Raw genomic sequence first — 23,053 nt, forward strand, 5'->3', positions numbered from 1 at the left:
GAAGGGCAGGGCCTGGCTGCAGGGCTCACAGCATTGGCGTTTTCATAGTGGAGCCTGCACTGCCTTCTCCCTGAGGACTGCTTCGGCCAGCCTCTGTCCCCCACAGGCATGGGGACAAGGTGCTGCCCAGTTACATGAGTCAGCAGGGCACAGAGGTTAAGGGCACGGCTTTCAGACACACAAGTCTTGGTTTAAACCCCAACTCTGCCACCAACAAGCCATATGCCCTTTACCAAGTTATAGCAACTGTTTCTGCCTCTATTTTCTCATCTATGAAATAGGGTACTATCACTACCTATGTCACAAGGCTCAGAATCAAATGTTAACCTCACAAAAGCCACAGAATGGTGCCTGGTGTGTGTGTGTGTGTGTATATATATATATATATATATATATATATATATATATATATATATACATACTGAGTGCTCAAGATGCATTGGCTACTCTGGTGTCCACGTTTGTGTCCAGATGGTTTCTTCATAGCCTAGATAAAGGGGTAGGCGTTGGGGTGAGGGCCAACAGGAGATGTTTTGGGGACAGGCCCTGGGAGTACATGCAGCAAGTGCCTTCTCTTTGTCCATGTCAATAGGAAATTCTCATGAATTCTGCATAGCTTGGGTATCAGCAAGGTGAAGAGATGGTCCCTGTGGGGGCTGCCATACCCTGAGGAGACGGAACTCAAAATAGCAGCAACAGGAGCCCTGGGAGAGACACCCCTTCGGTGAATAGGGTAAGCCTGCTTGAATTTCTTCTCAGTTCTGCAGAGGGTCCGTCAGCAGCATCCTTCTCTGGGGCTTGTTGTCTTGTGTGACAAAGAGAGCACACACAGAGCCCTCACAACCACCATGGAAACTGTCAGATCCTATTCTCTGCCTTCCTTGTCCCTTCTCTGCTGAACCCTGTGTAAGATGCAGATGGGATCTGCAAAGGGGGTGGGGAAATGTCAGTCCTGGGAAGTCCATGGCTGGTCCTGGCATGCTCACCACTTCTAGTGTCCAGCACTGTGCAGTGACATCCCTTAGAGAGGCCAGCTGCCCAATCCAGCCCCAGGTAGCACATGCTTTCCATCTCTGGCAGCATCAGGAGCCATGGCTAAGGAGAATTTTGCCCCCCACCTCCCAATCCCAGATTTGGAAACAGTGTGTTTCTCTGTCCTTGTCTAGTCCTCTCTCCAAATAGTTTTGTCACCTTGTGGAGGAACCAGTTATGTCTTCCAGTAAAGAGCACTGTGGTTTCCAGGGTCAGTCAGCATGTTGCAGCCAACCACTTACCACCAGGGGCCTGCTCTGCCTCCACTGTCTCCTCGTAGGCAGGAGGTAAACAGGCTACCCCAACTTCTCAGGGAAATGGAAGATCCACTGAGGTTAAATGTTACTGGCAGGGACAAATGATGTGGACACAGACCAGGGAGAATAATTCTGGGGTACGTGCTGTGTCTCCTACAAACTCCTCTTCCATGGCCCCTCCAGGTGACAGAGCCCAGTGTCCACCCCAGGAGGCCTGTCTGGATCTCATGTACTAAGTATGATGAAATGGAGTGACCTCATGCCACCCTCAGCCCCAACCCAATTTCCCCACTCCAAGGTCACTGACTAGGCTGCAAAGGGCTGAGTCAGGGGCTTGGTTTGGCTGGGCCATCTTAGGCCACATTTGATGGAAGACAAGGGAGCTTCTAAGAGGTCTAGCTGGGAGATTTCCTTTGGGTTCTTAGTGACTCAAAAAGGAGCTTTTCCAAATGTCCTTCATCTTGGGGAGGGTCCTAATTCCAGGATGGAGAAAGTAACAGAGAGGCAAGCTCCATGCCAATTTGTTGCGTGCATATCCAGCCTGCTCATGGTGCAGGTGCCTGCATCTATACTTTTTAATGGGCAGCCTCTTTATCCCAAGTCTCTTTCCTCTTGCACCTGCTCAACCTCCTACTTGTCTGCTTGGGCTGTCATTAGTAATAACAAGCTGTTATGTAGCACTTGGTGGTGTCCAGAAATGACACTCAATACTTCATGTTCGATCCTCATGGACCACTGGCCATAGGTGCTGTTGTAACCCCATTTCACAAGGAAATCATTGATGCCCAGTGAGGATCAGTGACTTGTCTGAAGTTGCAATCAATAAGGTCATGGTTGACCCAGACATAAGTCCAGGCCCTTTGGCTCTATGCTGTTGGCAGGAGTGTGGGAAGAGAGGTTCCAGGCTCAAGAGCCTAGAATCCAGCTCAGGTGCAGGGTAACCACAGGTCCACACACAGGCCCTGGCCAAGAAATGCTTCACAGCCACACTCCTCCATGAAAGTTGTCTGCTCTGTGGGGTCCCAGCAGCTCCCTGGAGGTGGGAGCAGGAAGCAGGTTTGGGGTGAGGAAGGATGCAGTCAAGTGTACATGAGGGCTCTGGAGAGACCGTTCTGATCCCATCCAGTCTTTTTGGTCAAAACATCTATGAAAGGAAAGGGAGGATGGGATGAGGGAGAAAAGCTCTAAAAATAAACTTAGCAATAAACCCCAGTTGTGCATTAATTACTCTGGAAGCCATTATGGCTTGAAAACCCCATAACTTTAATGGAGGCTATTATAAGCATAGTAGCAAAATCGTGGAGCTAATTACCAGGCAGTTGTTAAGCAGCACAGAGAGAGCCCCCAGCCTTAGAGAAAGCCAGCTAGCCAGCAGGGGGCAGGTTTATGGGAAATGGGGCTGGGGGCAGGGGAGGCAGCTGGGGGCTGCACTTACCCCTATTGCAGATCTGTAGACGGGACTGCAAGGGTGGCCTCCTCACCACAGCCTGCTGCTTCTGCCTGTGCCTTGGTGGAAAGGCAGTAGCTAGACTGTGGTCACAGGTTCAGACCCCAGAATTGCTCTGGGCCCTTGCTGGCTAGGGCAGAAGAATCAACATGAAGATGGAGCAGGGGCTTGGCCACACCCCAGAGGCCAGCAGAGAGGAGGTGGCAAGAGCAGGGAGAATGGGATATTTGAGGAAGTGTTGGGTGGAGGCTGCGAGGGGTGGCTGACAGGAAACTGCAGGGACCTGGTGGGGCTATGATTCCCCACCTGATACTTGTCACTCATATCTGTGAGCAACCTCAATTGTCATTTGTCCCCCAGTAAGTGCAGATATGTAGAGGCCCTTCCACCCTCCTGGTGCCCTCAGAAGACTTCACTGGACACAAAGGCTGTGATGTAGGTGGAGGATATAAGGTCGAGTGGGGGATGGTCATTTGGCGACAAAAGCAGAGCACTTGGAGGCAGTGGTAGGGAGATGGGGCAGCAATGGCCTGGACAGTGCTCTGGGTAGTGGACAGTGTCCCCCTTCACTGGGGGACTGGGTTCCATTGCTTGCCCTCCTTGGCCTCCACCTTCATCTTAAAATACGGAGGCTGGATTGGGACAGTTCTAATGAATTTTTAGTTTTGCCATTTTAGCAATGTGAGGTTGAAACAGGCCTCCATGAAGATGAAGAAGTGTTCTATATGAGAATAGTGGGGGTCATGTAGGCATTCAAGGCTGGAAGTCAACCTAGCAACTTTTCATGGAACGTAGTCATGATTTAAGGACCAATTAGCTATGATGATTGGCCATGTCTGGAAAGACATAGGAATTTGTCTATGGGTTTTAGGGTGTCATAGGTTGTGTGTGAGAACTAGGTTCCCTGGGTATGGGAACTCAGATGGAACTGCCCAAGACTGGGGACAGAGCCAGTCAGGCTGGACAGGAGATGCTGGGCCTGGGGTGGCAGAGCTAGATCCATGTTGGCTTCAAGGCTGGATGATTCTAAATGCAAGGAAAGTTTCCTTCTGAGCCTACAGGTGTTCAGATGAAAACCTCATCAATGCCCCTAGTTGCTGAAGAGGAGGCTTATTTAATCAGATTCAACAAATATTAACTTGGCATCTGTAGTAGGCAAGTACTGTGTTAGGTTCTATGGGCAATGCAGCAGCATGGGGGAGGGAGGCAAGGGTTTCCTTCCAGCATCTCGCAGCCCAGAAGGGAGGAGGAACTTTACACAGGTGTCTGTGAGGCTCCCACAACATCACTCAGGGTGATGTGTGATGAGTTCTAATGTTGCAGTGTGTGTGTGTGTGTGTGTGTGTGTGTGTGTGTGATGGAGACTAGTCACAAACAAACTCAGAAACCATCCAAGACTGACATCATTTGTCAGTTGGTCAAAGGAATCCATTAAAGTGAAGAGTCCTTCAAAATGCACACATAAAATACACATTTCAACTTAAGCAACTTTTAAATAGCTAAGAGCTCAATAAATGATGTTTTCCCACTACTACACAATAATGTGGTCATTTTTCACAAACCCAAACCACCCACCACTGGGTAGCTTGCAGCACTTCTGCTTTTTTGACACAGGGCCGAGGCTCTTTCTTGGGCCAAGGGACAGTTGAGGTGAGTCCCATGTTGCCTTTCTGACGTCATCCACACCATAGTGCCCTACCTGTGACCTCCAGTGTGGGTTTCTTTAAAGTAGTCTGAGACCTGAAGGACACTTGGTGAACAATTCAAGTGCAGTATGCTTTAAAGTTTTTATGACTTTTCCAACCAATCCTCACCTAATTTTGAGAATTTTTCCCTAGATGCATCTTATGGAGTCCTTTGAGAGCATTCAACTTAAGTTTTCATAGAAACAGCATATTTATTTCTTTCCAGTTCATGTTTCATGGTTTGTATAATATCCCACGATGGTGACAACAAGCATGCCCATTGTAAACTGTTTGGGAACACTATGGACTCTCAGCAAGTATGCAGCTTGGCTAGTATAAGCACAGGGAGGGGGGACACCAGAGGGGAGGTCCAGCATTATGCTTGCACACGCATCTGTTAGTGTGCTTTACAAATGAAATGGAGAGCATCAGTAGTATGCTAAGCCAATTGAGGAAAGGCTTGGTTAGGAGAGCTTCTGCTGTATGTGTGAAGCCATCCTCTGTCATCTGGAAGCCTGAGTCCCCCTGGGGCTGATGAGGCAGATGCTGAAGCCTCCCCATGCAGAAGCATAACCAGCTCCACTGGTTGGGGGCCCAGAAGGAGGTTGGGGTAGTCAGAGGGGGATGGGGAAGCTAGGATGGCTAGGGAAGGCACCAGACCTTTGAGCATGGGAGCAGGGATGTGGTAATAGGAGGCAGAAAGTGGGGAAGTTTTACAAGAAGATAGTGGGAAGGATGCTGGTCAAGGCTCCAGCTTTACCCTCTAGCCCCAGACAGTGCCTCTCTCAGAGGGGCACAGACTTTGTCCCAGAGACCTGCAAGAGCCCCTAATGGGATCAAGGGATTAGTATTGATTCTGCTGCCGTTGCTCAGGAAAAGCCCAATGCCAGAGCTAATCATTGCCTGGGTCAGTCAATCCATACTTCATTAACCCAGCCTCAGTCTTCTGCCACCCCTGGCCACCCCCATGTTCCATCCCCAAACCTGGCCCTGGCTTCCAGCCACCAGCTCCTGCTGGGGAACAGGACACAGGCACTGGCCTCTCTCCACCCACCATCCCCCAGAACACTCATGGTGGAGGTATCCAAGTAGCGTCTTTGTCCAGGCCTCCTGATCCTTTTCCTCCTCCCTTTCCCCCATGACTTGGAGGGAGGGATGGGAGTTCCACCACTCATTCCACTCAGAAGAAGTGAAGGTACTGTGGGACACCTGGTTGGAACTGCAAGCCTTCCCAGTAACAGCCCTATGCTGGGCCAACAGGATTCATTTTCCTTTGATCTTCACAATAGCTCTATGAAGCAGGCAGGAAAACTCACTTTACATATGAGGAAACCAAGGCTGTGTGATTGGCCAAAGGTCGCCGCCAGAGTCAGCCTCTGGCAGAGTTCATGCTCAAGCCTTTGGACTCTCAATCAGTGTGCCCCGCATGCCCACGCTGCCTCCCTTCCTGCAGGCCTGGTGCTGCCTCCTGGCTTACCCATCTGGCACTTCTGCCCCAGGGACAGAGCTTCCTGAGCTTGTGGGGGCCCAGTCCTGGCCTGCCCTCCTTGTGGTCAGGTTGAGTGTCCCAGGAAGGGGCTCCCTCACCCTGCTTTCATGGTGTGGTGCTGAGGAGAGGAAGACCCAGGCTCTGGGGAGGTGTGTCCTGCCTCAGGGCCTGGCCACTGCTGGCTCTCACTCCTGGATACTTCCGATAGGAAGAGTGGCATAGATTCCAGATCTTGCACCATCTTGTTCCTTTCTAGCTAGGAAAACCAAGCCAAGGGCTTGGGCAGAGGAAGTATTAGTTCAGTTCAGGCTTGGCGTAAAGCACACTTTTATGCTTTGGTTTTCTTCCAGCCCAACAGTGTCAGAAAATGCAACTCATGGTTTGTTTGTTTTAGGTAGCTCCTTTGTTTCTTTTTTTGTTTTTTCTGAAACAGCCTTTCAACTCAATTTGGATTATGAATCAGTAAGAAATGAAAATTGGGGTTTGGTTTTGTGTGTGGTATTCTGCAAGGTAAAGTCCATTCTGGTTCACTGCAGGAAGTTAAACAGAACAAGAGATTGGCCCCAGCTGGTTTCATTGAAGTTCCCTGAATCATGTAGCTTGTGGGCTTCAGGCAGAGAGGCATCCACTCATCCCAGAGCCTCCAGGCAGGAGGCTCTTAGAGAAAAAAATCAAATGCTTCATTTTGTGGGGACATTAGTTGCTACTATCAGTTGGTGCTGGCCTAGGCTGGGGCCCAAACACACAGATGACCCCAGCTTGGTCCTTCAAGAGTGGGGACAGCAGGGAGGGTGCAGTGGCCAGGGAGACAGCTAGTTGGAGGACATATGCCTGACGGAGGGTTGTGGAGAGTTGGGTAGTGGCCGGCCAGGCCCATGGGCACCCCCCTGAAGAGCTAGCATGTGGCAAGTTGTGAGTGCTGACTGTAGGGGGCTGGTGGGCAAGGCATTCCGCAGGTGTGTGCTAATCACTGGCAGGGCAATGGAGAGTACAAGTCAGGCAAACTGCTGCACATGGCCACAGAGCCCTGCAGTAAGGGTCACACTTTGGAGTGTGGGACTTTGGGGAGCAGTCCGAAGAGCCCTGTGGCCCAGCTTCCAGCATAGCATTCTGCATTTGGCTGGGGCCTTGGGGCCCAGGGAGGGCTCTGGGCCTGCAAAGTGCCACCACCCTCACCTCCTTTACCTTCCCTTCCATGTCATCTTTCCATCCTCGCCCCAGGCCTGTTCTGGCAGCCATGCCAGCATTTTGAAGGGAAGGTCAACTGCTGCCTAGCAAGTCTTCATACACTTAGCTGCTTAAAATGACACACATCTACTCTCTTCAGTTTCTGTGGCTCAGGAGCACAGACATGGCTCAGGGGCTCACAAGGTTGCAGTGTACTGTCTGGGCTGTACTCTCCTTGGGGGGCTCACTGGGGAGGAACCTGCTTCTAGGCTCAAGCTATTGGCAGAATCCTCTGCCTTTCGGGCATAGGACTCAGGGCCACTCTCCCTGCTGGCTGTTGTCTGGGACTGCCCTCAATGCCTAGAGGCTGCCCGAAGTTCCTTGCCATATAGGTTTCTCCAATATAAATACTTACTCCATCAGGCCAGCAAGGGAGGGGGGTGGGATCTAGAGCAAGTCTGCCAATGGGACAGAGTCCTACATAACAAAATATGGGAGTGACATCCCATCACTTCTGCCACATACTACTGGTTAGAGGGTGGTCACAGGTGCCATCCACACCAAAGGGGAAGAAGTTACACAAAGGACAAACAGTAGCAGTCAGGAGATGTAGTGGAGGGAGGACACCTTAGAGTCTGTCCACCAAAACAAGGAGGCCTGGTCTCCACTCTCAGCTCCTGTTTGGCCCCTGTAGCTCCCGAGGGTAACAGCAGGTTCTAACCATAGTCACAGCCTTCTGTTGCCTCCCTCCCATCTTTCTTTGCTCTTTTCTGCCCAGAAGAGTGGCACACAATTGGACAAATAGTTAAGAGCCTGTGCCCTGGAGCCAACAGCCCTGGGCACAATATTAGAGGCTTTCATCCTCTGCTGTGTGACTTGGGCAAGGTAATCTCTCTGGGCCTTGGTTTTCCATCTGTAAAATGGGAATAAAAATAGTGCATCCCTCACTAGGGTTGTTAGGGTAATTAGGCAAAATAAGTTTAAACTATCTGACCCATGATTGGTGCCAATAAAAGCAGCTATTTGCAACTGCCAAACTTACTTACAGCCCAGAAGGGGGCATGAGATGGATCTGCTTGGCCTTGCTTCTCTCCAACTCCCTCCAGCTGAACTGGCTGCTGGAAGGCAGGAGCCACAGATCCTGAAAGCCCCATATCACCCCTGAAGGAGGAGGCAGTGAGGAAGGGTGGCTGGGATAGTCAGAACGGACACCTCCCTTCCTCAAGTGCTAACATTGGCCTTACACAGTGTGAGGACATTGATAACTACCTTTGATTTCTCTTAGCCTCAGTTTCCCCATCTCCAGTGTGGAGTTGTTATGCCTCTTTTATTGTCCGGCATATTCCACTGTGACCTTAAATACAACATGACTAAGATTCAAGTATCATCTTTCTTCCTAGAGCAGCTCCCCATCCCTTCCTTCTTTCTGTCATCCATCTTCAGCCAATATAAAAATCCCAGAAATGCCCTGGATCCCTCCCCCTCTTCACGTAAGGTGGGCCTCAGCTCCTTTGGCCTGGCCTGCCCCTAGGCCTTGAGCTGCATCCCTCCAATACAGGTCTGGGTCATATCTTTGCTCCCACAGCCACCCATTGTGATCTTTCTTCAGATTCCAGCCCACTGCCTGACCCTCACCCCCATACTGACTTGCTCACACTCAAAACCTTTTGTATCTCCTGCTGACTGTAACTTACTTAGCTTGGCATTCAAGGCTCTTTGCCATGTGGCCCAGCCCACTGCTCAAGCTGCACCCTCTTCTGTTTCCTATCCACTTTCTGTCCACAGCAGTCTCTGACCTCTACCATCCAGAGCCTTCTCCTCTCCCTGCACTACTTGGGGAAGTTCTGGTAGCTAGAAGACCTACTTGGTTCATTCAGATGGTAATTGCCCATTCCCATCTAGGGCCAGTGTCTGAGCCAGCCCCAAGAGAAGAGGTCTCAATTTAGAGTCAAGATGCCCAAAGAGCAAGCAAGGCCTGGCTCTCACAAGCTAGCATCTCCCTTATTTTTCCTTCCACCTTCAACCTTGCTTCTTCACCTTGGCCTCTGACCCCTACTGTCCCTCTTTGCCAGACCTCTGCCATCACCCAGCATGGTACGTGTGTACCTGACCCTGCTGGCTGTCACAGCTCCTTATCCTGTGATAGTCTGAGTATCAATTTGGTGTTTGTGGCCTCTCACCTCTTACCACCCTCTGTAAACTGACTGGGGAAGATGTCAGCCTGGTAAAGGTGACTGAGATACCCTGCTCCCCATCCTCCTGAATTTGTAATTTCACTCAGGAGAATGGCCGGACTGAGTCTTCCATTCTGACAAGTCACCAAGGCTGTGTCAACTAACTATACAGCACCCCTTCAGAGTGATTTAACAGGGCAGCAAGTTATTTCACACACACACACCTGAATGCAGATCTGTGCTCATGGCCAGCACACCATCTGAATGAATGCACATGTGTTCATGGGCACATGTACACACACCCTTGGCTGGGTTTGGTTATTGCTTCTGAGTCCTTCTGGAGAATCCCATGATTGGGTCTCTGTTCAAAGGAAGGATTACCTTGTGTGCCCTTGGCATCCAATGGCCCCAGATCCTAGAACATAGAGGTGGACAGGCCAATTTACCTTCTCTGTGGTGCTGTGGGTAGGGGGCAGCCTCCCCTAAAAACTACTGATAAAATGACTCATCCCGATAGGGATCTGTAACTTCCCAAATGATTTCATACTGGTGATCTCATTTAATCAATAAATCCTTGTAATTCCAAAGTTTTATTGATGTTTTACAGATGAAGAAAACTGAGGCACAGGGCATTGAGTGTCCAGGCATCCTGGGTCCAGTGAGACAGCGGCTCAGCCTCATGTCTGTCTGAGACCTGCTCCCTAGGTGGAAATGACCCTCACAGGGGCCAGGCAGCGCAGCTGTGACACCTCTCCTGGTCCAAGCTCACTGCTGGCTGCCTTCCAGGGACATGCTCCCACTTCTTCACTGGGCTCAGTGGAAACTAGGGCTCCTCCTCCTGGCCTGCATGCCTATACTGGGCATCTGTGCTTAAGTCACCTCCCTTGACCCTGTCCATCAGAGTAGGCGTGACCATGTATTTTATTACCAAAAACAGGGCCCTCCAGACCATGCTGAAGTGATAAAACAACAGGAGTCAATGCATCAGGAATAGACATGCTCAGGGACTGTTCTGGGCACAGTGGGCAGTGGTCCCCTTAACTGGAGCCTGCTGACACTCAGTATGTGGTGCCCAGCTATGCATATGAGTGCCAAGTTTGGACCCAGTGCTTCTCCCGATTCTGCCAACTCCCAGAATTGGATCTTTGCTCCTGCATGAAGCACAAATCAACATACTTGGTTTGTGCTGTGAGCAAATCCAGAACAGCTCCTCTGTCCTCTGCATCATGAGCTGTGGGAGCACTGGAGTTCTCACTCATGGTTGCTAGGACACCTCCCCATATCCTCTGCCTGCCCTGGCCTCACCTCACCCTCTTGGAGACAGGGATGCAGAACTGGCAATGCATATCACCCTGGTACAGGTCGAGGTTGCACCAGGATACTGTCCGGCCTTGGATTCCACGTATGGTTACAGAAAAATGCTGGTGAGCCTTTCCTGCCCAGCTTGCCGCAATACTTAGTGAGCTCTGTGAGAGGTGCAGAGAAGCTCAGGACGTGTGGTGGGGCCTTGCCTCCAAGTGGCACACACTCATAGGGTCAGGCCACCACAGGTACCTGCCTGAGTGGGGATGAGGGGAATAGGAGTGGAGGGCTCAGCAGATTCCAATACAAGATGAACAGTAGGGGCTAGTGGGACAAGACAAGCAAATCATCAGTTGCTAGTGGAACAGCGGTCAAGAACCACACAGGTATGACCCTCCTTTTCTGCCAGCCTAGCAGCAGCAGTGGGGATGGTCTGCTCCCTGCTGAGGCTGAGGTTAGAGAACAGTCTGGAACCCAGAAAGACCATGGTACCCTAACATCCTGGGCTTTGGGAGCTGGGAGGGCACAGCTCTCATCTCATTGGCCCTCAATTACAGAGGTGGCCCAGGGAGGATGAAACAAGCCCAATGCTGGCCTCAGTGGATGCCAAGCACTTGTTGCAATGAGGGTCCACATTATGGAGCCTGGCACAGGACATGGTGACTGACTTGGCATCCATTAGATCCCTGCAGACCAGCAGGCAGGGCATGTGACCAGGGCCTGGGGACTGGAACCAAGCAGGCCAGGTAACCTGAGGGTTGATGGTGAGGGTGGACTGGGATAGCCATGCAGAGCCTCTCAGACTGTGGGTGATGCTGGCATTCAGACACCTTCCAGGGAGGGTGTAAGCAGCCAATGCTAGTCTGTCCCCATAGCACCATCTTTCCCACCCTCATGTCGTTCAGGCTGCTGTCTGTCTCAGTTTCTCTTGGAGCTGATGTCTACGTAGTTCTGGGTGAGGGTGCTGACTAGGTGAGACCATCCTGAGCTCTATGCCCTCAGGCTGCCCTTCCTTCTTTGAAGCCTTCCCCAGCCATGCTCTTCTCCAGGCCTGAGCACTCAGTGTCCATGCAGTGAAGGTTCAGCCTTGTAACCTTCTGTGCACTTGTTGTTTTTCATGTTTGTCTCCAGCTTCTAGGCCATGGGTTCCCCTGGGGCACCAGGTCTTACTTAAGTACCTCTGGATCCCACCACAGAATCCAGGCCCTGACACAAAGCAGAAGCTGCACCAATACCCCTGTGATTCAGTTTTCTTATCTGTAACTCTTACTGGGCTATTTTTGGGATCAGATGAAGGAATCCATGGAAAAATCTAGCATGGGGCCTACACACAATTAACACTAAAAATGTCAGATAATGTAAAGTAAAATAGTAATTATAACCACCACCACCACCTTGTTTTAAGATTCAGCTGAATTCAAGAGCCTGAAAAAGAAGGGGAAGAGAGAGGTGAGCACTGACCAGCCTCTGGGGCAGCTTTTCTAGCAGATTCCTCCCTCCATGGACAAGGCTGTGCTGAGACTGGACTCCACAATAAGCAGGCACATTGGCATGCAGCAGTGTGATAAACAAAGGTGCAAGTGTGCAGTGGCCTGGAGAAGGCAGACTTGCCACACACACAGGGAGGCCATATCCTGGAAACCTGGTGCCCTGGCCCTGGCCCCTCTAGCCCTGTGCTGACCTCCAGGTCACCTCCAGCCCACTACAGAGTTTATAAGCTCTTTCACATACAGTTGCCCATGGCTGCCTTTCTGCACAGCTCCCTTGGGAAGGCACTTCTTTCCTTGCTCCTCTTTCACAGATTTGGAAGCTAAGCTCAGAACTGAGAGTCTGTGCTATGGGTAGATGGCCAGGGCCTGTCCTGGTGTTGGGACACCTCCTGAGTTCCATGTTTCTGCCCAATCCCCTGAGACACACACTTAGGCAAGGACTGGGGATGTTGGAAGGTCAGGTGCCCCCTCTTCTCTTTTCCTGCTTCCAGAGCTCTCAGAGCATGGAGACTATCACAGCATTGGGGCTGACAGTTGGCCATCAGCAGGGGTCTAGGGCCATGCACCTATGGGCCCCCTCATTCCCTGGCTTTTCTCCCCTGGAAGCAGGCCGGGTGCCTGGAAAGCTTCATCTTCCACCTCGGAGGCTGCCCAACTTTCTCTCTTACTTGTACCTTATCCTTTAGATCCCTCCTGGTATCAGCTAACCCTGTTGACTGGATGAGGAATAGTTAAGGAAAGGTGTTGAAGGTGGTTGGGTATGGGGAGCCCAGCCTCAGAAGGCCTGGGAGTCCAGAGTGGACAGTGTGTGCTCCCCCCGTGAGCACGCAGGCGTGAATGTGATGAATGGAGGATCCCTAAATCTCAGTCCCCCAGATGGTAGATTATGCTGACAGTATCTATATGTTTTACCAACTGTGTATTATATAGCTAGCAGCAGGGTGGCTATGGATCATAAAGATGGAGCCTTAACAGCGCAAAGCCATGTGCTAAGGTAGGCTTGCCACATACACAGGAGCTCTCTGAGGTCACCAAGGGCTCCTGCCCCCAGGGAAGAGCTCTGGGAGTACAGGGAAGATTTCTCTCTCAGGGTCCTGAGAAGGTGGCATGTAGGGAGGGGTTTGGGACAGGATTTTGGCATCCCTTCACTGGCAGGTACCTCTGCCTAGAATGTTTTTCTCCTCATTATTCCTCAGTGCACTGAGCTCCTGTTTAACCTTCAAGGACTGGGCCAGGTGCACTTCTCCTGGGGAATGCCACACAGGGGTAGGCATCAAGGATGCTCAGTTGTCACTGGGCAGTGAAGGGAGCAACCAGAGATCCCAAAAAGATACCATTCTCTTCAAATAAAATGAGGCTTCTTTTCTGTGCTCCTATGCTACCTGGCATGTAGGTTAACTCAGAGCATAGAGGTCTCTGCTGGACCCTTATACTGAGACACCCCCTAAATGAGAAGGTCAAGTGGGGAGAACCACCATTACTGAGAACTTTTTGCTCCATGGCCTGGCATCAAAGAACCTGTCAACTGGATGACTGAATAAAATGCAGTTGACATATACAATGGAATATTATTCATCCTAAGAAAGGAAGGAAATCCTGACCCATGCTGCAATATGGATGAACCTTGAGGACATTATGCTAAGTGAAAGATGCCAGGCACAGAAGGACAAATACTGGATGACACCACTTACATTAGGTATCTAGAGTAGTCGGACTCAGAAACAGAAGGCAGAGCAGTGGTTACCTGGGCCAAGGGAAGGAGAAGTGGAAAGATATTGTTTAATGAATATAGTTTCCAATTTTCAAGATGAAAAAGTTCTGGAGATAGATGGTTGCATGACAATGTGAATGTACTTAATACCACTGAACTCTGAGAAATGGTTAAGATGGTAGATGGTGTGTGTGTGTGTGTGTGTGTGTGTGTGTAGTACACACACAAAAAAGAACTGGTTATCCAGAGGTCTGGTTAGATCTGTCAACAATGACACGTCCCTTAGGGCCTGCACACTAGGCAGGGTGAGGGAATGACGGGGCTGGGGGCTTTCATGGCATCAGGGCTGGAGTGGGCACCTGTGTGTAGTACCAAGTGGGGCTTCTGGGTACACCTTCCTGCTGGCTGTCACTGGGGAGCACTTCTGTGTGTACACATACACAGGGCACCCCCCAGAGGTTCCAGATGTGCTGCTAGGAGTGAGAAAGATGTGGTGGAAGAGTGTGTGCACACATACACGGACACACACGAATGCACACACATGCTCATACATGCATGCACACACACACACATCCTCATACATGCACACTCATGGCAGCTTGCTGTGTCACCCAGTCATGGGGCTTGGGAGGGGACAGAGATGGAGCAGTTGGGGCATTTGTTTCCAGAGAGAGATTTATGAGTGGGAGAAGAAGTTAGTATCAACAAGTGATGAGTTAGGCTAGTAATACTTCAGCTTAAGTTCAGAAACTCTGGTGGAAAAAGAAAATAACATGTCCAGCGGCTGTACGTCAACCTAAACAGGCTGGTGGCATGGACAACCTGCTGCCCAGAAATGAGGCTCCTGGATCCTGGTGTGAGTTCTGGCCAGTCACTCTTTTGGAACAAGGGGTTGTCCTTGGTCTGTGCTCCATGCACTAAGAGGGTAGAGAAGAGAGTACAGGGTACTGAGTGGGGGAAAGAAACATATGCCCAGGATAGCCAAAGGGAAGAGGCACCTCCTTGAAGTCCATCATGAAGCCTATTTGGCCTGGATGCATTATTCCATTAACTTTGCCTCCCAGGGGACAGGTCACTAACATCTCTGGGAGTCTGCACATACCTATTTCCAAGGGCATCAGGATGCTGGTGATGGGGGAGGTGGGCTGAGGAGCATGCCCAGATCTCCTCAGGCTTCAGAAGACATCCCTGAGGAAATCCTCAATCAACCACTGGGGACACTGAGTGCTTTAGGTCTGGGCTGAGACAACCTCAGTCTCAAGATATCAAGGGCCCCTGGTGGCTCACTCAGCCTGATGATTTCCAGGCTGACCTTATTCCTTTGGTTAGAGCGTGCATGGACACAATACCAGGATAATGGTTCAGTGATTTAATTAAAGTTTTGTATGTATTTTTAATGTGTTGCCTGTGGTCTGAAAGATCTGACCTTCCCTGGGGTCTGTCAGAGATAGTTTGGTTAGTCTTCCCGGGCCATGTGTCAGAGGAGGAGAGAGAAGACTCATCCCAGCCTGTGTGAAAGGGGCCTTGGTGTCTCAAGTGCTGGCCTTTTAGCCCCAGCCTGAGTGAGGCTGTTCCTGCTGCCCTGATGTGCATCTCTGTCTTGATAAGAGGGCAGGCGGCTGACAGAGAGGGAGAAGCAGGGAGCTGGGAGACTTAGGTCATGGTCTAGGATAAGGCACTACCATGCTGTGTGACCTGAGATAAGCCAGGAACCTCTCTGGGCATTAGTTTCCTTATCTATAAAAAGAAGGAAGCAACCAAGAATCACAGAATCCAAATTCTGGGCTTTGCCCTGAAGGCTAGATAGTTTTCAGTGTTTATCTGATACTTTGTGGCTATGGATGGCAAATTCTTGATTCTCAGACCCATTTCCTCTACCAAGGTAAATGGTATAATTCAGGTAGGGCAATGTTCATATGGCTCCCACTCCTCATATTTTAGATGAGGAAGATGAGGTTCCATGAGATTCTATTACATAGTGAGCTGCTGACATAGCTGTGTCCCTGGGTTAGCCAGCTGATCACCTCATCCTGTCAGGCCAAGGGCCCTTCTCCCTCCTTGCTGCTTCCCTCTGTTGAGCTCAGGACAGTGGCCTCCTAGCTTTCTTTCCCTCAGGATGAGGGTGGGGTTGAGCCCAGGCAAGAGCCCCTTAAGTCTCCTGCTCCATCCTCACTCAGCATGATGCTGGAGGCAGCTGGGGCCTCATTTGCTCATTTTGAACCTCTGGGGGCTTAGGAAATGCTTTTTGGTGAGAGTGGTTCCAATAAAAAGAATTTCAGGTGCATCCACTTCCAAAAATGTTAGCTCCTGTTTATCTGGAAGTGTCACGGACAAAGGAAGACATATTCCTCATCTCATTGTATCTCATCAGGGGCGTGGTGCAGGGGCTATTATTGGGCTACATTCCCATCACAGGTGAGGAGACTGAGGCTTAGGAAGCAAGGTCACATGCTGACGACTGACAGACCCAGCACCTGGCATCATGCCAGGCATAAAGTAAGCTGTTCAGTGTTTATTAAGTGAATTGTTAAATAAACGAATAATAGAAATTGCTAGGCAAAGCACTTACTATTGCATGTTCTGGGTGATCACCATGATTAACTGTAATGACTTGCTCTGTCCTCATAAATCTCCTAGTATTATTCCCATTTTTGAGATGATAAATCTGAGGCACAGAGAGGTTAAGTAACATCCCAAGAAAACACAGTTATTAAGTAGCAGAGCAATATTTGAATTTAGCCAGTCAGGCTCCAGAGTCCATGCTCTTAGCCATCACACTAAACCATCTATGTCAAGTCTAGAATGGCACTTTCAGTAGAACTTTCTGTGATGCTGGGAATGTTCTGTATCTGTGCTGTCCAGTATGGTAGCCACTAGCCACATGTGGCTACTGAACTCTTGAAATGTGGCTGCTATGAATGAGGAACTGCCCACTATGGGAGGGAAAGCAGCCCATCCTACATCTAGTGTTGGGCTATGCAGGTTTCTGAATAACGGTCAAATGAATAGTACAGAGTCTTGAGCCTAAAGAGACGTGTGGCCTCAGAGGCCAGATTGGCCACCTGCCTCATAAGGAAGGAAGCAAGACAGAAGTGAAGGAGAGAGGAGAAGGCATGAGCCCAGCCAGAGAGGACTGGCAGAACCAGGTACCCAACCTCAGGTCTGGTACTATAGTTCCACTCCTAATACACAATATTGCTTTCTTGTCTCTGCTCCCTCCATGCTTCTTCCCTTCATAAAGAGATAATAAGAGCTCACACTTCCCACATACAAGAAGAAAGAAGCCCTGCCCATGGCTCTAATACTTAGCTGTGAGACCCGTAGCCCTGTGGGCAAGGCTTATCCCTAAATCCAGTCAACTCTTGGTGATCCAGACTGAGACTCTCCACTTTTGGGCTTATCGGTGGCAAAGCCCTAATCCCTGCCAGGCACTTTGCTGGGAGGCTGCCTGCCCTGCTGTCAGCTGGTACGCACAGGGAGCACAGACTCATTTTAATATTGGCTGGGGCTGAACCTCATTAGAAAAGTAAATTTGCTGTAGCTGCAAAAAAAAAAAAAAAAAAAAAAAAAAAAGCAACCCACATAACCCTTCCAAAAGCTAAATAAAAACCCCTGATTTTGGATTATTTGATGCCTTATGTTCTCAGCACTGGCCCAGAGCCTGGAACACAGTAGGTGCTCAGTCAATGTGTGTGGAAGTGAATGGAATTTTGAGTGATCTCTGTCCACCTTGTCATCTTTCATCATGGATAATAGGAGGTCACAGAGCCAGAGTTCTTCTAAGTTACACAAATTGTTTTAGGGGAGCATTGGCTGATAAATTGGAACAATTACACTGACTACTAATGAGACACTGAAACATTGTTGATGCTGTTTCAAGGAGACACCTAGAGTGTCCTTGCAACACAGGCATGCCCCAGGTGGGCCAGGGGAAGGCCCAGAGTCTGGAGGTGTGGCAAAGCAGATGGGGTGGAACAGCATGGGGGGTGGAGAGACTACAACCATCCCAATGTGACTGGTTTCAGAACTGGCCAGAGAATTGCTACTCCAAATCCTAGAGCCATCCAGATCCTGGAAGAATAGGGGGGGAGGTTATATAAAATAAGTACATAAATTAATATCCATCTAGCACTTCACTTAAAGACAGCCTGGTGAGATGAGGCTTCCTCAATTTACAGATTTTTAGGAAACCAGGGCTTAGAGGGCTCAGTTTTTCCCAAAGTCCACTCAACTAGTCATAGAGGGAACAGAGCTGGGCCCCCCAGGCCTGGCTGAGAGCCTGTGCTCTGCATTGTACTAATTCCTTTCCCCATAATGCTCTTCAGCAGGGTCTCCAAAGTTCTTGTCTGGCAGCCTGGGGGGTCATGAAAGAGGTTTTTCTTTTTCCTTCTCCCCAGAGCCAGTCTCCCCAGAGTCGACACCCTTCCCTACCCCACTTCATCCCAGGACCAGGAGGGGCGGAGGGGCAGGGTCCAGAAGATGGGAGAAACCCTCAGCACTGGGGGATGGGCCTGAGCAAGAAGGTCTTCCAGAAGACTCTTGATCCAATAGCCAGTCCCCTTTCTGCCTTTGGGTCTCCCTCTGAACCACCCCTGCATTCATCAGAGCCATGGAAAGAGCATTCCTCAGGAGACTGTCCTCCTGATTCCCTAAGGAGTCCCCTGCCCAGGCAAATGAGTGCTGATACATTGGAGCTTGGAAGAGCACTGGACAAACCCCAACTGCACTGCCAGGCAAGCCAGACCTCTGCCTCTGGGCCCCCTGCCCTGTTGTTCTGTGAGCGTGCTTCTGTGTCTTTGTCTGTTGTCTCAGGCTAACTCCTCTGCCTGCCTCAGACTCTCAGATTCCTTCTCTTCCTGAGCCCTGCCTTTGCTTCTCCTTCAGTGTCAGCAGATGGGAGCTCTCAGGCATTTCTATTCCTCTTTTCTAGCCAGACTTAACCAGCATGTTCCCCTACCCTTAAGCCTGACTCCCAGGCAGCTCACCCTACTGCATTTCTCACACTTGCAAAGCTCCTGCCTTGTCTCCTCACCCTATGCTTCACAACAAGAAGTAAAGCCGACTTGCTTCCCTCACCGCTCAAAAACTACTATGGGAAAATCCAGGTCTATCCAGAGGCCTGAGGCAGGGGACTGGGCTAGCCCCACTGGCATCTTCCTCTACAACCCCTGGTCTCTACTGCAGGCTCCAATCCTGTCACTGGAGCTGTCCCACCTCAGTGGTTTACCTGCCCCATACTTCAGGTGGACCAGTTAGTGTCTGCTCATCCAGAAACCTATATGCACATATTCAATCCAGCACATGTAAGCTTCCAACATGCCTAAAAATAGAGTAATTTCCAAGTATGTAGGAACAGGTAGAGAAATGGGCACAGCAAACCACTTGGCTCCTGTGCTGAATGGGGCACACATTCATTAACCCTCCTTCTTCCATTAATGCTGGCAAGCCATCTTGCTCGCACCAAAAGGGGAAGCGGTAAATGGCGCGCAACTCTAGAACCTTTGGGGGTGCTGGGGATGGACTTGGCAGAGTAGACAGTCTCTTTGAGGGTCTCATGGGAAGGGTCTTCATTCCATATGAAAGAAGGGGGTCTTGTCATTTGGTCCAGTAAGGGCAATAATGGTCACCAGTTAAGCAGGTTCTGGGAGCAAATGTCTCAATCTCTGTGGTGGCTATTGGCAGAGGTAGGGAGACATGAGGCACAGAAAGACAAATCTTAGAAAACCCTACAGCATCAGTCTTGTGAAGCCACCTGCCCCCATAACCCCAGTAACTTAAGAAGCTATGTGCCTCCTGTTTCTACACAAACATAATAACTTCACAGTGCTATGCACAGGACACTCACACCTGATCCTTTTACAGAGCATGCCACAGAACCCAACCAGGTCCCAACGGGTCCTCCATCCAGACTGGTAACCATGCAGGCAGAGCTGCCCCACCAGCATAGGGCTAGCAACTGTCAGCAGAGGTCCCCTTTGGAGTCCTGTGAATTGGAAATCCCTGGAATCCCTTAGCTCCAGCTTCTACTAGAATTCATCTAAATAGTACATGGCTGGGGAGTCTGGGTGGCTCAGCTGGTTGAGCTTCCGACTTCAACTCAGATCATGATCTTGAGGTTGATGAGTTAGAGCCCAGCATCAGGCTCTGTGCTGACAGCTCAGAGCCTGGAGCCTGCTTGGGATTCTGTGTTTCCCTCTCTCTCTGCCCCTCCCCCACTGATGCTCTGTCTCTCTGTTTCAAAAATAAATATAAACATTAAAAAAAACTTTTTAAAAATAGTGCATGGATGACACTAGGCCTGGCTGGGTGGAGGCAGGGGAAGGGGAGGTAGTCAGGACTGTTTGTTGATTGATGTATTATATGTGTGTGGGGGGAGAGGGTGTCTCTTGACCTTAGTTGCTTGGTACCAGGCTGTCACCTCCTTTCCCTGGCACTGTTAGATCCTGTGGCTTCCTCTATTCTTTCCTGCCTCACCTCTCAGCCTCCTTTTCAGAAGTTGTATCCCTCCCTTTGGAGGGATCAGGACCTCAGGCCTAAGCCCAGATGCAGGAGGCTGGGTGGTGAAGCTGGTCATGCCTCCTTCCTCCTGGCTACGCTGAGGGTCCCAAGGACCCTTTGTCATCCTTGCCACCTCACAACCTTTCAGTCTCCCCAGCAGAGTTGCAGAGCCTGGGTCCCCTGAAGAGAGTTAACTTGCCAGCGCCTGCAGCCTCAGAGCGACTGGGGATGGCTTTGGGGAGCAGGGGTGCGGCAGGTGTGCGGGCCCCTGACTCCTCCGGGCCACCAGGAACCACCTGCTGAGGTGGAAAGGGACCCAAGAGCTAAAAGCCTGCGCCAGTTGTGAGAAGCTGACGAGAACCAACTCTCCCCTTAAGGCCGACCGGAGGAGGGCAGGCATCGCCCGGGTTTTGTTTCGCAGCCCCCTCGGTAGCAGTGCCTCCCAGCCCCGGCCCGTTCCCGGCCGCTTTCCAGCTGCCCCCGCTGCGCGCGCTCGCGCACGCACACACACGCGCGCACACACACACACACACACACACACACACACACACACACCCCACACAGACACACTCGCACCCCAGGAGGACATGGCATGGGTACTGATGGGGACGCATAAAAGGGCTCTGTGCGCGGCGGTGGCTCTCGCGGGCGCGGGGGCACTGACCTGCGGCGGCGAGTCCGGATCGTCCCCGGCGCGGTCCATGGCGGGCGGCGGCCCCTACGCGCCGACTCCGGCGCCCCTTGGCTGCTGCCCTGGGCCGCGCGCACCTCCCTCCCCGGGGGCTCTCGGGCTCCGGGCCCCCGGGGGCCACTTCATAGCCGCGGGGTCCGCGCACCCACCCGCCGCCCCGGCCCGGCTCCTTCTGGGCTCAACGAGGCGGCGGCCGGAGCCTGGGAGCGCGCGGGAGGGCGCAGGCAGGGAGACAGGGGCGGGGGAGCCGGGGAGGGGGAGGCACGGGGTACCGGAGAGGGGGTGAGGCGAGGGAGCCAGGCCCTGGGGACAGCGAGGGGGAGGCGCGGAGCGGCCGGAGCCGAGCCGACAGGGCCAGCGCGGAGTCCCCTCGGCGGCAGCGGATGCGCCGGTGCAGCCGCGGCTCTGACAGAGCCTGCCGCCCCGCCCCCACCCCTTCGTTCCCCACCCCCACTCCCCCCGCCCCCGCCCCCGAGAGCGCGCAAGCTGCTGGCTGGACCCGCGCCGCTAATGGGCGGTACCAACCTCGCCAGCTGAGGCGGGGGGCGCGAGGAGGAGGAGGCGACCCCCCCTCCCGGGATTGGTATCACCCCTCGCCCCCCTACACACTTGCCCTTCCCAGCCCCAACAGCACCAGCTTGAGGAGCTGGAGCAGGGGCTGTGGGCGGGGGCCGAGACAAGCCCGACCTCGGCTCTCTAGAGTTAAAGCTCGCCAGACCCGCTGCCTGCACCCCCATCCCACCCCGCCTCCATCCTGGCTGTTCCTGGCGCCCAGCTTGGCAGCCTTTCTCAAAGGGTGATTGTTTCCGGGCTGGGCAGTTGGGGGGCGGTTCTCTGGGACTGGGAGGCAGAGCTGGGGAGCGGGGAGGGTGCGGCTCCCTCCTCGGTTTCAGGCACCCCGGAGTGGGAGATAGCTGGTGGGGGCAGGGGTACCTGCTGGGATACGGAGCTACCTATGTAGGGTGAAGACGGGGGTCCCTGGGCGCCGGCCAACAGAGCGGCCCCACCTGTGGGCACTGCTGCCTTGTCGAAGGGCATGTCCAGCTGCCGAGTGTCATCTTCAACTCCCTCTCCCACAGTGCCCTGGACATTCCAAAGAGAAAGCAGGGGGGCAATGCGTGGGGTAGAGATGGACTGGGAAGGAACAAGGAGGAGCAGAGATGGAGAGAAGGGGGCCAGCAGGCTATCTAGTAATTTCCCAGGGTTCCTTGGGCAAAGAAGCCCCAGTATATTTCCTGCCTGTGTGTGCCAGGAGGGCCAGGGGAGTGTATGACCAGGGAGTCCTTGTGTATGCATATGTGTGTACATGTATATATGGGGTGTAGATATAGCCATGGCATGTAGCTATCTATGGAGATACTTCCAAATGCTCTTGTGTCAGGTTGCCAGAGACTTAGAAGCTACCCTTATACCTGTTTTAAGGGTTTGCACCCACAGGCTGGTCTTCCTCCCGGACACCTGTAGTCAAGGCCACCGTGTGTCCTCTTCACAGCCCCGGGAGAGGCCAGCTCCTATCGCTGGGGTTCTGGCCATAGCAGGGCCAGAGAATGTCAGTGTTTTTTAGAAGCTCAAATTCTTGCTCAAGGTCTGATGTCTTCTTGCCTCCACCAACTCTAGACCCACTGTCAGGCATTGCTGAATTAAAGTTGTACCACCAGTCAATGTGTTTCTATGTACCATGGACTGATGGTGAGAAGCAAGGGACCTCTTTCCCCACCACCTTCCCTCTCCTGGTCAGTACCCAGCCAAGCTCTGCCCTGCTCCTTCCCTGAATATGTGTGGTAGGTGGAGGATGGGGTAGGGGCAGGGTCAGGGGCTTCAGAATCAGCTACTTTGATCAAGATCTTGAGATGTGGAAGGGGCCTCATCGTCCATACCATCTCACAGATATTTGAAAATATAATTAATTACTGCTTCTGGTGACAGCTGTCCCTCCCTCTCATTCCCTCCTCCTTTCCTGTATTTAACAGCCCTCTTCACCAGCAAGGAAGTTCTTCCAAATCTAACCTGAGTACCTTCTGCTGCAGCACAGGATCATTTCCTCATTCTCTTAATGAAGCATGAATTACAGCAATCCCTATACTCTGCTTTTTCCTTCCCTATTGAATAA

At 51.7% G+C, this 23,053-nt stretch overlaps 1 protein-coding gene across 1 annotated transcript in view; it reads left to right on the forward strand.

Annotated features, from left to right (window-relative positions):
- The window catches only part of LOC102957305 (beta-galactosidase-1-like protein 2), a 63,084-nt gene extending 62,441 nt beyond the window's left edge, over positions 1 to 643 (forward strand). The window contains exon 19 of the mRNA XM_042959119.1: positions 593 to 643. Within this exon, the coding sequence (XP_042815053.1) occupies positions 593 to 616 (24 nt within the window). The 3' untranslated portion in view covers positions 617 to 643. The remainder of the gene's footprint in view (positions 1 to 592) is intronic.
- The last annotated feature ends 22,410 nt before the right edge of the window (positions 644 to 23,053 follow it).

This window comes from Panthera tigris, chromosome D1, assembly GCF_018350195.1.
Source record: "Panthera tigris isolate Pti1 chromosome D1, P.tigris_Pti1_mat1.1, whole genome shotgun sequence".
Taxonomy (NCBI): Eukaryota; Metazoa; Chordata; class Mammalia; order Carnivora; family Felidae; genus Panthera; species Panthera tigris.